Consider the following 14,510-nt stretch of genomic DNA (forward strand, 5'->3'; position numbering starts at 1 on the left):
CAACTGGAGAGAAGGGAGGCTTACGATAGACCATTGATACGGATTTCTTTTCATATCAGATTATCCCCAGAGATCAAAAAAAATTAAGTGCGATGCTCCCGACGGATATTGTGATTACTGGCATGATATTCATAAAGAAAAACTGAGTATCAGTGGTCTACCGTAATCCTCACTTCTTTTCACTTGCTTCGCTGAATGTTTCTAGAACCTTTACCCGTTTCTGTGCATGGTTCTCAATAACCAATGATATCCTTTCTCATTTTCCGACATTTGATGATTTGATATTCAAAAAGGACACACCGGACTGTCTTGGAAGACACTTTCAAGTTCAATTTTCTTCGAATTTTCGAACAAATGGTCGTTGATTTCAAAGATTTCTGTATGATTATCCGTTTTTCGCGGTCCGTAAGAAGTGGCCAATGACCTAGGGACTTTTTTGTGTTGTAACTGGATAAAGTGAACGCATATCGGCTGATGACAGCTCGTAAACGTCCCAAACTTTTGAGATTTGACGGAGCAACAGGCGTTGTGCCTATCTGGTGCCAAGTTCTGGCGCTTTCGTAATCAGCAATTTGGGTTTTCAGCCCCATTGCTGTAAAATTCCCTGAAGTACCCATATTCCATTGGTAAACATGTCAATCGATCAAAAAATTTGAAAAAGGACACAAAAATGGGGGTGGCCGTATCATTATGTGGAAAAATAAAAAGCCAAAAACCACAAAACTCAAAATTTCTCAATTACTCAGCATAAGTCAAATTTCTCTGTAGGACCCATAATTGTCATTTTTGGCAAGGTTTCTACACTATGAAAATGAGTTTTCGAAGATTCCGGATAACTCTGTTTTTGAAATTTGAGGGGTGGCCGTATCATTATGTAGAGCACTGTAGGAGGGAGAAAAATGGGGATTCTGAATGAAAGGAAAAATTTAGAAATATATAAAAGTGTGTCTCAAAAATAAGAAAATAAACTGAAGCATTAGCCCTCAAAACCAAAAATTGATACGGATCATGAGTAAAAATTCATTCTAGCATAAAAACTCGTGCTAATGTATGCCTTGTACCCACGTGCAAAAAATTAATTTTGACAAGTACACCATGCTGCTTGAAACGTCACATAATCGGTCATTCAACTGAAAGAAAAACTACAGTATCACCGTTGAGATTGAAAAGTTGATTACCTTAACGAGAAAATTGAACCTCGATAAGTGGCTTATAAAAAGGTTATAATGGCTTAAAATTATGCGCTCATCATTTCTAAGCAACTCAAATAGAGTATATTTCAGTTTACAACTAGTAGTATTTCAAATAACTTTTTTAGCTTTCTGGAAACAAAACCTCGAAACATCGAGATTAGGATGGTAGGTTAGATGTCAAGCTGAAAAATAAATAGGGACAATTATAATGCTGTTGTTTACGTCGATCTGCGATTTGGTTACATTTAAAAACATTTAAAAACATATGAAAGGGAGGTTATTCAATTGAAAAAGCAACAACTAACTAATTTTCGAGTAGAACTGTTAACCGACCACTAAAATGGTGACTGATGTTTCAATATTTCAAAATAAGACTAATTGCTCATTCAAACTTATGTATATCAACATTGTCAAAAAATAGGATCCAATTAATTTCGAAACATGGTTCGATTGGATGTCAGTTTATGAATAATTAATAATTGACAGCCTATATAAATTTTGAAACAGACTTATAATCGAAAGAAATGGAATAAATTATTTTAAAAATGTGGGGACTGCTTTTGTTCAGGAAGATTCATCTGGAAATACGGAAAGTTAATCTAGAAAAGTGAATTTTTATGGGGAAATGAAAGTGTTAGAAAATGCAAAAAAGTACAAAGGAGTCCATATAAGGAATTAAAGAAAAGAAGAATCAAAGAGAAAATGGCTCATTGGTGCGGTCCCCTACCAATTCGACGCAGATGCTCGAAATGAGGCGTGTCGGTGTCAAAAAAAGTCAGTGGTTCTCGAAACGACAAAAAGCTTCCTTTTAGGAATAATGGTTGGATTCCTCGTCAGTCTTCACGATTTCGGATGGAAGAAAAAAGGAAGAAAAAGGGGTGAGAAAGATGGTGCTTCATTTGAACTGACGGGAATGCTGCCGTTTTTCCCGCAATTACCATTCGAGGCGGAAAGAGTGGGTGAGAAGATAAATGAGCTAACACTACTATGTACCTGTGGGTGTTTTGGGTTCTTAGTCCTACGGTAATTGTGGTTTGCTTGGGAAAGTGGGAGAAAGAGGAGTGCCCCTTGGCAAATGAAAATCATAGGGCGAGAAGTGGATTTGACGATGCAGCTGGACCTTATGAGCAAACTGGAGACGATTTTTGAAAGTTGTGGTGACAAGTGGAAACATCCATGCGTTCGCTGTTAAGCCTTCGGGTGAACTGGTAAGTAAAAAACAAATAAATTTTCAAAATTCCTAAAAAGTAAGTTTCTAAACTTTTTCATTGAAAAAAAAACTAATCAGTAGTTGTTTCATTGATGAAGATTACATATTGTTTGGTAGGAATCCGTTAAAGTTGGATGGTGCTGTTTTCAGCATTTCAAAAGTTTCTAACTGTTTATTTTGTATTTTGAAAAAATGTGAGAATCATTTTTTCAGGTTAAATTAGCTTTTGAGACATCTTATTAGATTTAAAAAATAAGAAGCAAATTTCCTCATTCCTTATTTATTTTTCTAAATTTTGAACTATTATTCCGGTTTCCTTTATGTCATATTTCAAATTCGAGCTTGCTCAGTCGCTGACAGAGTTTCAAACAATTTGACTCTGCCAGTTCCAAGTTCGTTTTCGTGTATCGTCTTTTTTTGTAGCGTTCGAGTTTTCCCTCTACCACTGGCGCGGTGTCTGCGTCTCTGGCGTTTGAACACTCTCTCGATGCTTCTACATTTTTTCCGCAGAACACCATTTTATGCCCTCCATCGTTAACACACTATCTAGTTTTTGTGTGTTTCACCCTCATCAACCTTTTTTATTTGGCACATCCTTGGCGCATTTTTTTACCGTAACATAAAGCATAAAAAAACTTCATAAACCCCATGATTTTTTTTTCGACTGGTCACCAACTGATTACGGAGACCTCACTTTATTTTTACCGAAATTTCTAAAATGTGAAGCGTGATAATATCAAAATGGAAAATCTTTGAAAAAGTAAGTAATCGAAATAAGGCGAACGGAACATTGTAAAATTGAAAATTTTCAGAGTTTTTCAAATGAGTAGTCATGATATTTCATTCGAAGGCTTCTTGAGCTGCAAGATCAATGCACTCAGGAATTTAGAAGCTGCCGGTAATTGCAGGAAAAGTGTGTGGGCGATTGATGTTTTTCCTCTGCAAAAGTGAGTAACAGAGTAATCATCAAATAAAAAAATAATTTTCAGAATGCGCAAAAGATGGAAACCAGAGAGATTGTCAGCACTCTAACAAAGAATGAGCGTTCACCGGCACTAGATCGCCGGTGTTTTTCACATAGTCAAGTATGACAAACGGGTGAAGAACAATGCTGATGGTGAAGGTGGACTCTTCCGATTGGCCCAAAAAGTTTTAACTGATGAGGAGAAAAAAGGCCTTTGTTGCAGGTTACAAGGAAAAAGAGCCCATCCCTCAGGATGCATCTATACCAATTTATATAAATGATTTTGTATTCTTTGTTTCTTTGATCTGGACATAGTCCATCCATTCCATGATTCATCTCCTTTTTTCATTAGCTTTTATCGTTCAACCCACACATCACTTTTTGACGTCTCTCTGAAAACAATTCTCTCTGACTGAAATTTCTCAGAAACAATTTCCCCCTTCCGACTCCTTAGATAAACAAATAATTCAAATTAGAACTGACCCTTTTTCGAACACGCCCAGAACAGAACAAGAACGGAATCGAACTGTTCCAACTCGAACTGATTTGGTGTCGAACTGTCCCGAATTGGAACTCTGTTAGCAACAGAGCGCGCTTGCATTACCTATGAAAATTTCAAGTTTTCTCCAGAAAAAAATCATTTTTACAACAAAAAAGCATTTTCATTTGAATACAGTGAGGAAGAAAACAATTTGAAAATAGAAAATATGTGTTAAAAAAGAAAGAATTGATGACTTTTAAACAGAATGGGCGTCGGAGATGGTGTCTAATAAATTGAGACCAGTCAAAGGCATAATTGGCGGGATTGGCTGATTTATTAGCGTCTTGATGAGTCTCCCGTCCTTCAATGCGTTGGTGAGTTTTCTGTTTCGATTCACCTGAAATCAATTTAGGTGTTCAAAAGTAGAAACAGACCTGGAAATTCGGATTTAGTTTCAACTCATTCCAATCCATCTTTCTATGCTAACTTCACTACTAACTTCACTTCTGACAAAATTTTCGTCGTGTCTCGCATGCTGATTTTTAACAGTGAACGTGTTATTCATTCTGTTTATATTCTCGAAACGGGATGAGAAATCCGCAAAACATCCAAAATAAGTGAAAAAGTTCTTTTGGCCCATTCTCCCGGGGTACATCAGAATGGGGTACATCGTGCTCATGGGGTACAAAGTCTCAGGGGGTACATAGTCTCATGGGGTACATTTTAGGTATAATCTCATGGGGTACATTTTTCGCTTTCTCATGGGGTACATCTCTGAAATACTCAGGGGGTACATCGCATTGTCTCAGAGGGTACATCGCATTGAATCTCATGTGGTACACATCAAGTCGGATTCTACAGTTTCAGCGCTCATAGCTGCCTGATTTTTCCAACATTCGTTACATATTATGAGTGGTTTTTTTTGTTTTCCATGTAGTTATTCAAGAATGTAATTTCGCTTTTGATGTGGTTTGGAACAGAGATAACTGTCCAACATTATTTCTTCTCATTCATAATTCAGAAACATTTGGCTGATTGAAGAAAAATTGCCTATTGCAAGATATTCGGAGATTTCGGCAAATTCTCTTATACAACCATCTCTTATACTACTTTTCTCTTATACTACCGAGTCTCTTTTACTACCAGTGTCTCTTATACTACTTTTTTTCAATGTGTCTCTCATACTACCAAGTCTCTTTTACTACCAAGGTCTCTTATACTACTTCTTACCACAGAGTCTCCCATACTACCAAAAGAAACAAGGCTTTCGGCCTAATCCTATACTTGGCAAAAAATTTGAATGGGAAAAAACGGAAAATTGGGCAAAAACGAAGGAATATTGAAAGCAAAAGGAAATGAAATAGAATTGAGAAGAAAACAATTAAGAAAAATTGGTAGTGAGGGAAGTATGGACTGGGGTTTAAAACCTAAATTAAACATTAAAATCCTGAGTTTGTGAAATTTGTGAAGATTATTTTACAGTTCTCTATTGTGTACGTTCTAGAAATTTCGAGACTCAAAAATTCAAAGCAACTAATGCCTTTCAGCAAATGCCCAACAATTTCCACAATTTTTTTTTCATAAAGAGTGAAATATATGACACAAAATCAAAAAGAACAATCAAAAGACAATGAGAAGTGAAAATTTTCTGCCGTAGTTTTTGAAAATTCAGAAATATTGAGATTCTGAAGTTCTGAAATTCTGAGGTTTTGAGGCCCTGAAATTCTGAAATTTTGAAGTTCTGAAATTCTGAGATTCTGAATTCGGAAGTTCTCAGATTTTCAGTTTCTGAAGTTCCGAAATTCTCAGATTCCGAAATACTGAAATTCCAAAGTTCTGAAATTCTAAGAATTCTGAGATTTTCAAGCTCTGGAATGCAGGAATTCAGAAACTCCTTCAAAAAATTGTACCCCCGAATCACAAGCGTTGTACCCCTGTTTGAAATGGGTTGTACTCCAGAATCATTGGTAATTTTCACCCCCAAATTTTTGAACCTACTAATTTTGTACCCCCGAATCACCAATTTTGTACCCCTAAATCAGTTGTACCCCCTTGTACCCCCCAAATTTTTTGCCAACTATAGGATTAGGCCGAAAGCCTTGTTTCTTTTGGTAGTATGGGAGACTCTGTGGTAAGAAGTAGTATAAGAGACCTTGGTAGTAAAAGAGACTTGGTAGTATGAGAGACACATTGAAAAAAAGTAGTATAAGAGACAGTGGTAATAAAAGAGACTCGGTAGTATAAGAGACACATTGGAAAAAAGTAGTATAAGAGACAGTGGTAGTAAAAGAGACTCGGTAGTATAAGAGAAAAGTAGTATAAGAGATGGTTGTATAAGAGAATTTGCCGAAATCTCCGAATATCTTGCAATAGGCAATTTTTCTTCAATCAGCCAAATGTTTCTGAATTATGAATGAGAAGAAATAATGTTGGACAGTTATCTCTGTTCCAAACCACATCAAAAGCGAAATTACATTCTTGAATAACTACATGGAAAACAAAAAAAACCACTCATAATATGTAACGAATGTTGGAAAAATCAGGCAGCTATGAGCGCTGAAACTGTAGAATCCGACTTGATGTGTACCACATGAGATTCAATGCGATGTACCCTCTGAGACAATGCGATGTACCCCCTGAGTATTTCAGAGATGTACCCCATGAGAAAGCGAAAAATGTACCCCATGAGATTATACCTAAAATGTACCCCATGAGACTATGTACCCCCTGAGACTTTGTACCCCATGAGCACGATGTACCCCCGATGTACCCCATTCTGATGTACCCCGGGAGTATGGGCCAGTTCTTTTCTGGAGAAAACATGCAAAATTTGTTGACAAAAATAATTTAAAAAAGCAAGCGCGCCCTGTTGCTAGCAGAGTTCTAATCCGGGACAGTTCGACACCGCATAGTTTGAATTCGTAGCAGTTCGATTCTGTTCATGTTCTGTTCTGGGCGTGTTCGAAAAAGGGACAGTTCTAATTCGAACGAGTTCGATTTCGGGACAGTTCGATTTCGGGAAAGTTCGAATTCATCGTACCCTCCCAAAAATTCACTCCAAAAGTGAGAAATTAGCACTGAAATCACTTTCAAAGCCCATGAGGGGCAAGGGGCAAAACATAAAAGCAGCACTGTGATTAGCGCGTCCAAAAGTACCAATTACAAAATTTTGAACAAATTCTCAACCACTGTCTGAAAACACTTCCCTTGTAAGAACCATATTTTTCATATCAATCGAATTGTTTACAGAAGTTTTATTCACTTTCAAGAAGTTGGGAAAAAATTCCGATTGAAATATACAACGACTGACTGTCACATAGCAACAGCAAAAACAGATTGAAACATTTTCTCAGAGCAATCATCCAATAATATAAACGGTCAAAAAGAAAACCGAAAATTAGAAGTATAATAAAAGTGAAAAAGAAAGCAGAACTAGAAGAATTTTTTGCTTTTTGATTAAATGGGAATCGACTTTTGACGGGAATAAACACATTTGGTGGTAGCGGGTGCATAAAAATAATCATAAATGTTTGACAATTAAATACTTATGAACAAAGTTATACAGTGCGTCGCATAACTATAGGACTCCCTCAATTTGGGGTGTACAGCAAAAACTAGAGTAGATATGAAAAATCTGTGAATGCAGTTGGATTCAGAATCAAAAATAATTCTAGGAACCAAATTTTCAGAACCCTACCATTTTTCATACCCTCACGGCAAGAAAAAGGTCCATTTTCGACCGTCGCATAACTATAGGACCCCCAGATGTTTTGGGTGCACAGGTCGTTTTTTGACCATTTTATCTACTCTAAATTGTTTTATTTACGTTTTTCATTGTTTTAAGCTTTTTCTGAAGATGTTTCTCGCAACTTTCTTTCAACATCTTCGTGTGGAACATCCCACAATGCAAGGAACTCATTTTCGAGATCAAGCTTCACTTCTGGCCCTTCCGTAAATCTCCAGCTGCATTTTTTTACAGTAATTCGGATCGTGGCGATAGTTTGATGTGCAGGTACAGTAACTGAAAATATTAGTTGGTCCCTTTTTTTTCATATCTACTCTAGTTTTTGCTGTACACTTCAAATTGAGGGAGTCCTATAGTTATGCGACGCACTGTAGTTAGTTAATAAGAAGATTATGACAAAAAAAAATTAGTAGAAAAGTTGAGCAGTTCTCGTATCATATTTTGTTAGAATCATTTGGTAGTGAGCTTCGTCGTATTTGCGAAGAATTTGGCTTCCGATGATTAGAACATTCAGAGTCATGAAGAAAGTGATAACGGCAGAAACTGAGAAAAAGATAAAAGCGACAACAACGTTCATTGTGCTCTCATCTACACAGTTATTTGTTCCGCAGTTCTCAGACAAAGCGTTGTAGACAGTGTCATAGTAGAAAGCTGTAAATGAAATTTTTCTTTGTTTCATCAATGTTCGAAACCTCTATACTTACTGTTGTCGGTTAGAATCAAGAGAATTGCAACAAGGATTGAGATGGTTTTAAAGATCGAGGTGAAAAGAAAACCAACCAGAACGTAACCATTGAAAATATTGAAAGCACTGAAAACGAAAAATTGATTATTGTGCACTATGGCGGACTGAAACTCACGAGAGAACGAATGATGTGACACATGTGATGATTGAAATCAGAAAGTCAATACGGGAACAGACTTGAACAGTCATGCTAACCAACTCAGTCTGAGAATTAATTTTTATTAGAATTTCATTTGTGATGAGGAGTGACTAACCGTATATATTTGGTTGACTTTTTTGTCTTCTTTTTCGGTGTATGCTGGAGGCTTGGAAAAAAGCATGTTTGAACGAAATACCCTGTAAAGTTGTACCTCGAGAAAATTCGTTGAATGGTGGTTTGCGCACATTAATTTTATTGAAAAGTGAAAAAGCAAAACTACTGATGTTTAATTTCAGCAGCAACGTTGAGCTACGCGCAAAAAAACTTATAAGTATGAGTGTGAAGTCTTCAGCATTCCACTGTGCGAAAAATCACTTTTCTGCAAAAAGAAATCAAATGGAATGTTTTGAAACACCAAAATATGAACTATTCATTCTTGACATTTTGAACTGGTTGAAAGGCATTGCTAAAGAAGCAAAGCTTCATTTAAGCATGGAAATTGAACTTGAAAAAGTGCAAATCACTAGAAAATCAAAACTTCTGAATTCATGGAGGTTTTCAACTCAAAAACTAGTTTAACAGCTCTGAAAAAAATTTAAAATTAGGAACATCTCAGAAAGAGAATTCACAAAGCCGTTTTCTGAAAAGATCGATATGGAAAATGGGAAATGGAAATCCAAAATATCCTATTCCGGAAATTGAAAAAAAAGAAAGACAAATGACTTTTCCACACCAACATAAGACGAATGTAAATGCTCGCAAGAGTTGGCGTCAAAACGTAAGACACTACTCGAAACGACAAGTCCTTCTCTTCTCCGAATAATTGTGGGTTCCTCGTAAATCTTAGCAATTTGGGAGACGGAAAAAAAATTGAATGAGAAAAACGAGGTTTTGTGCTGTTTGACGAACTACGTGCGGTTTTTCAACCAAACTGGAGCTTTTCTACCAACTGGAGCAGGAGAATTTATGTTCCTTTGTAATCCTACTGAAATGGAATTTACTGCTTTTTCTCAACCGAAATCTTTAATGACCGATTTGAGTACCGTAGTTTAACTTCTCAAAAAAAAAGAGAAACGAAATTCAAAATGTGAAGTTTTTGTTTGTTTTATTAAGCTATATAACCAAAATTCTGCTTTTACTAGAAATGCGCGTTACTAGAAGTGGGCGTCTTAATCATTATTTTTCCGAAAAGTAAAGTGAAGTTCCATAAATCAAATCGTCCTACTAGAAGTAATTTTTGCATAAGGCATCTATTAAAAATGCTTCAAGCCAAAATGCTGATCAGAAATCTGAAAATGTTTGTCAGCTGAAATATCGCACTACATATCCATTAGAAAATCAAAACACAAATTCGGTTTTAAAATCGTAATAATATTTATTGATAATTATCTCCTGATGTTCACAGAATTCATAGTAAATGGAATGGATCAGTAAACTTTTAAAAATCCTTTGCAATAAAATTACTGTTTGTGGGCAAAAAGAATTTTACAGACAAAGATGAAGTGTAAAATTACAAACATATTTTCATCGTACAAGCCGTGCTTTTTTTCTGGATTCTCATGGCTCGGCCAGGAATCCAATTGTGTTTTATTCTTTTTTTTTAAACAAATCTGGGGTAACTACAAAAATATGAACAAAAAGAGCCTAAAAAAGCCTAAAAAATCATTAAAAAATTCTGAAATTACGGTTTTTTTCAAATGAAAAACGCGAGCCTACCGGGTCGGACCGGGTCCTAATTTTTCAAGTATGATGTTTACGAATTTTAATTATTCGTATTAAAAGAATAAAATCGTTTTAATCGTATTAAAATCTCATTTTTTGAATACCGAAAAACAGAAAAAGAGCTCTCGGCTCAAGACTTGTGGGAAGAAGGATGACTTTTTCCGACACATAAATCAAGTGACGTACTTCCATTCTCTTTTCAATCGGAGCTTGAACGAGCCAAGATGAAAAGAAAGGGAAGATGATTAATGTGACAGTTAAATTCATTATTTTTCTAAAATATTAGACAAATTTGCAGATGTGTTTTTTTTTGTTTTCAACTCAAGAAAGAAAACATTCTTTTCGAAAAGTCGGGTCACTGTGAACTTTATTCTTACAGCACATTTTGAGAAAAATTCAAAAACAATAAGTGATTTAATCGGGATCATATATCTTGGGAATATCTTCGGAAAGAAGAGGGATTTTTGTAGACTGGAGAAAAATGATTCTCACCAGAGTGAAACCTTGTGACAATGCTTAACAAAGTTTCTTATTTTACGTGACGGAAACTATTTGAAGTTACAGAGAATTAACCTGAAACTATTGGAAAGTTTTAAGGGCACTGATACAAGAAACAGAACTAACAAGGGAAGTACGCGAAGTGTCCTCTCGCTTTTTCTTAGATATTGGTGGCAAAAAATGTTCCTTTCCCAGATTAGCACAAAACAAATAATATAAGGTCCCCATAGGCAGCTTGAGCAGAATGGCAAAACTTTTTGTGATTTTTCAGAAAAAGTGGATCAAGTCCATTCAAAAAGCCATAACTTTGTACAGATTTAAGATAAAATTATACACTAAATTGTGTTTTGTAGCACGGATTACAGGCTACAAAAAACTTTTTTTCACCGTTATTCTATCTTTGCAAAGAAATTTACTAGGATGGGAAATGTCCGAATGGTCCGATAGTGTAAAATCAAAAAATGCCGATTTTCGAAAAAACACTTTTGGGAGACTATGTCTATTCAATTTCTTGTATGACATAAAGTATTAACGCAATCTCAAATATATGGCACTGTCCATTTAAGATAAATTTTTTTAAAATTAACTTTTTTCATCCACATCCATGTCTCACTGATTCACCATGGAATTTTTTTGTTATTATTTTAATAATCATAGATTTTGAAAACAAACATTCATGATCATGTTACGATGCTTTACACTTTTTCCAGATCTCAGACTTTTTTTGTCCCAAAGATTTCCGCAAGATGATATACGAGCTTCATTAAGGGTTGTGAACTTTTTGAAACTAGTTAAAGTTCATCCGAATGAAACAACATTCAATTAACCATTGATGGTAACATAGGATTATGAAAAAAAAAGTGATTAATCGAAAATATCAGTGGATGTGAGTCAAGAAGTGGGGGAAACAGAGACAAGTGTGGCAGTGAGCGCAGACCAAGAAAGTGTCAACCTTACAACGTCTTTTTTCGCAAATCAGTCTATCAACTGGCAAATCGAAACAAAAATGAGATGGTGTAATGAAAGCAGGTGGTTTTGTGAGGGAGAAGCCTGCTGAATACCAAGAATATCGAATCATATCTCTGAAGACTGGCGCTGAGAACTGGCACATTGAGAGATTAGCTAGATCGAGCAAATTCTCTCTTTTCAAAATAGTCTAATTTGGATAGTATAGTCGAATAAAATCCTCCAATTTTCGAAGGAATTCCTTAATTGGACGGTTGAAGTACGTATCCAGCGGTTGCAAAAAGGGCGTTGAATTTTCCGGGAGAGTTTCGATACAGAGTTTTTTTTGTGACTGCTCCAAGGTTTCGAATTTGTTGAAATCCACGCCAACTATCGACAAACAGGCAAGATTTTTTTGGAATTCGAGGGAGAAATTCATTGGCGAATTCGGAAGTCATCATTCCAGACGAAGCATTCTTGATATAAAAATACTTGTAGTTGTTGCGGGTGGTTTGAAACTTTTTCGGGAGATTTTTTCATGCAGAAAAACCAGAGTTTTATCAAAAACTTTTCCGTCAGCAGTGATTTCCATGTGCAGCGTCACAGAATGAGTCAATGCTGAACTTCTTTGATTTTTTCTGCTGACATTTCGAGACCCCTTATCAGTGACCGATCGGTTGCCCATTAACTCCATTCGAAGTCCACTTTGTTGATAGCGGATCCTCAGTCAGTCGAGACCGATCCTACGTCCTAACCCGAGAGTGTCTGCAACCTGAAATGACCCCCAATTCCCCCCAAACGTGTAACAAGGGAACCACAACACCTCGTCAGTTTGGATTTTGATGAAATTTTTAGTATATGTCAAGGATATCCTATCTAGACATCCCTGAAAATTTTAGAACACGCTCGCCACTTTCAGCCGAGTTATATCAGTTTCAGTACCAAAAATCGCGTTTTCAGTGCAAAAATAGCGATTTTCAAAGGTGATTTTCTCCGCTCCCATGAGGTTCCAGAACATGAAACTAAATTTGCTATACTCAGAATTATGTGTAATATCATATTTCAGACATTTTCTGAAAAAAATTTTTTGAAAAAATTTGAGATTTTTTTCCACCATTTGGGTGATTTTAACGAGCTTTTGTCAATTTGGAAAATTTCCTTGAAAAAGTAGTGATAATTGTTTGCAAATATTATTTTACAACTGATAGATAATCTAAACAACATATGTCAGAGGGATCCTGAAATGTCGCAAAATGAGAAAAGAAAAAGAAAAAAAGAAAAAACATTAGAAGGTCCGAACTCGCAGCCTTGTGACTACTGACGCCCACCACATCCCCGACACCACGCCGTCGACATTTGCTATTGATTCGAAAGGCGCTTGAATGTCAGGCCCTCTTCAAACTACTTTTAAAGGGATTTCGGGGACGAAATGTGTCTTAAAGCATGCAAATCAACAGATTTCAGTACTAAAACTTTGGACTGATATAACTCTGCTGTTTTTAAGTTCATCCTCATTTTTCACTTTTTTTTGCTGACGAATTTGTTAATATGGCGCGAAACGAGTCGATGTTTTTTTCTTGCAGTTATCAATCCAGTGATGACTTGCGTAAAGAATTTCACTGAATACACTAGTAGGAAAAAAACATTTTGGACCTCGAATTTGTGAATTCCCAGACGCCTAATCATGAATGATATTATATTCTTCTGCCATCTTCTTAATAATACCCCAAACATTTGAGTCTATCATTTGGAAAATATTACGTTTATATCTAATAAAAAACTTCTATCGGAAAACGTTTTTCAATGTGGTTTAATTGAAACGTCATACCTATAGATCAGTTTATTTGCCACCACAACAGTTCCAAGTCGTCTGAATCGATGTACTAATGTTTCCGTGGTCCATTAATTTCTGTCTTTCAAATATATAATGTGCTTCCATGTTGACTTTCGATAAGGGGTTTTTAAAATATTTGCCGTTTGTTCTTCATGAGAATCATCTGAGCTGACTTCTTGTGTATGAACCATATCTTCTTCGTCTTCCACGCTATCACAGCTTTTGAGAGCATCTGTAGTCATACACATACAATGCTCGGAAATAGAAAAAAAATACCTGTCGCTTTATAGATAGTTTTTAGCTCATTACGATTTTTTTTTGTTGTTGACTGTGCGGCAGTCAACGTTTCAACAAGAGTTTGAATTGTTTGTTTTTCTCTTGGTTTCCCTTCATTTTCATCTGACTTTGATGGTTCTTTTTCATTCTTGACGGCGAGCCTATGTGGCCCTTTAGGCCATCGTTTATACCATTTACCCCTCCTCTGAAAAACAGTAGAGAAAAATAAGATAAAATGACAAAAAGAACAAAAAAAAAACAAAATGTTTAAAAATATTTGAAAATACTTCCCAGAGTTTTTCGAGTCCGATTCGCTGTAGAGCGCAAATGCATCGATTTCCAAATCGAAATTTTCATTGTTTATATTAGTGGTCAGCACTCGAGTTAATGTTGATTGTTTAGCTCATATGGTTAGAGCTTTGGTTCCAATTTAACATTATCGAGTTCGATTCCAATCGCTGCGCTCACTGCCACACTTGTCTCTGTTTCCCTCATTTCTTGACTCACATCCACTGATATTTTCGACCATTCACTTTTTTTTCATAATCCTATGTTGCCATCAATGGTTTAATGAATGTTGTTTTATTTGGATGAACTTAAACTAGTTTCAGAAAATCCACAATCTTTAATGAAGCTCGTATATCATCTTGCAGAAATCTTTGTGACAAAAAAGTCTGAGATCTGGAAAAAGTGTAAAGCATCGTAACATGATCATGAATGTTTGTTTTCAAAATCTACTGTATATTCAATAAAACGTG

The 14,510-nt window shown here is 35.9% G+C and overlaps 1 protein-coding gene across 1 annotated transcript; it reads right to left on the reverse strand.

Annotated features, from left to right (window-relative positions):
• Positions 1–7,999: 7,999 nt before the first annotated feature.
• On the reverse strand, positions 8,000–8,658 carry CBG11048 (the record flags this gene model as incomplete). The annotated part of the gene is made up of 4 exons (XM_002644989.1): positions 8,000–8,244; positions 8,298–8,404; positions 8,454–8,542; positions 8,593–8,658. The coding sequence occupies 4 exons, from the start codon at positions 8,656–8,658 to the stop codon at positions 8,000–8,002; spliced, it is 507 nt and encodes a 168-aa protein (XP_002645035.1).
• Positions 8,659–14,510: the final 5,852 nt, after the last annotated feature.

This window comes from Caenorhabditis briggsae (genome assembly GCF_000004555.2).
Source record: "Caenorhabditis briggsae complete genome, chrX, whole genome shotgun sequence".
Lineage (NCBI taxonomy): Eukaryota > Metazoa > Nematoda > Chromadorea > Rhabditida > Rhabditidae > Caenorhabditis > Caenorhabditis briggsae.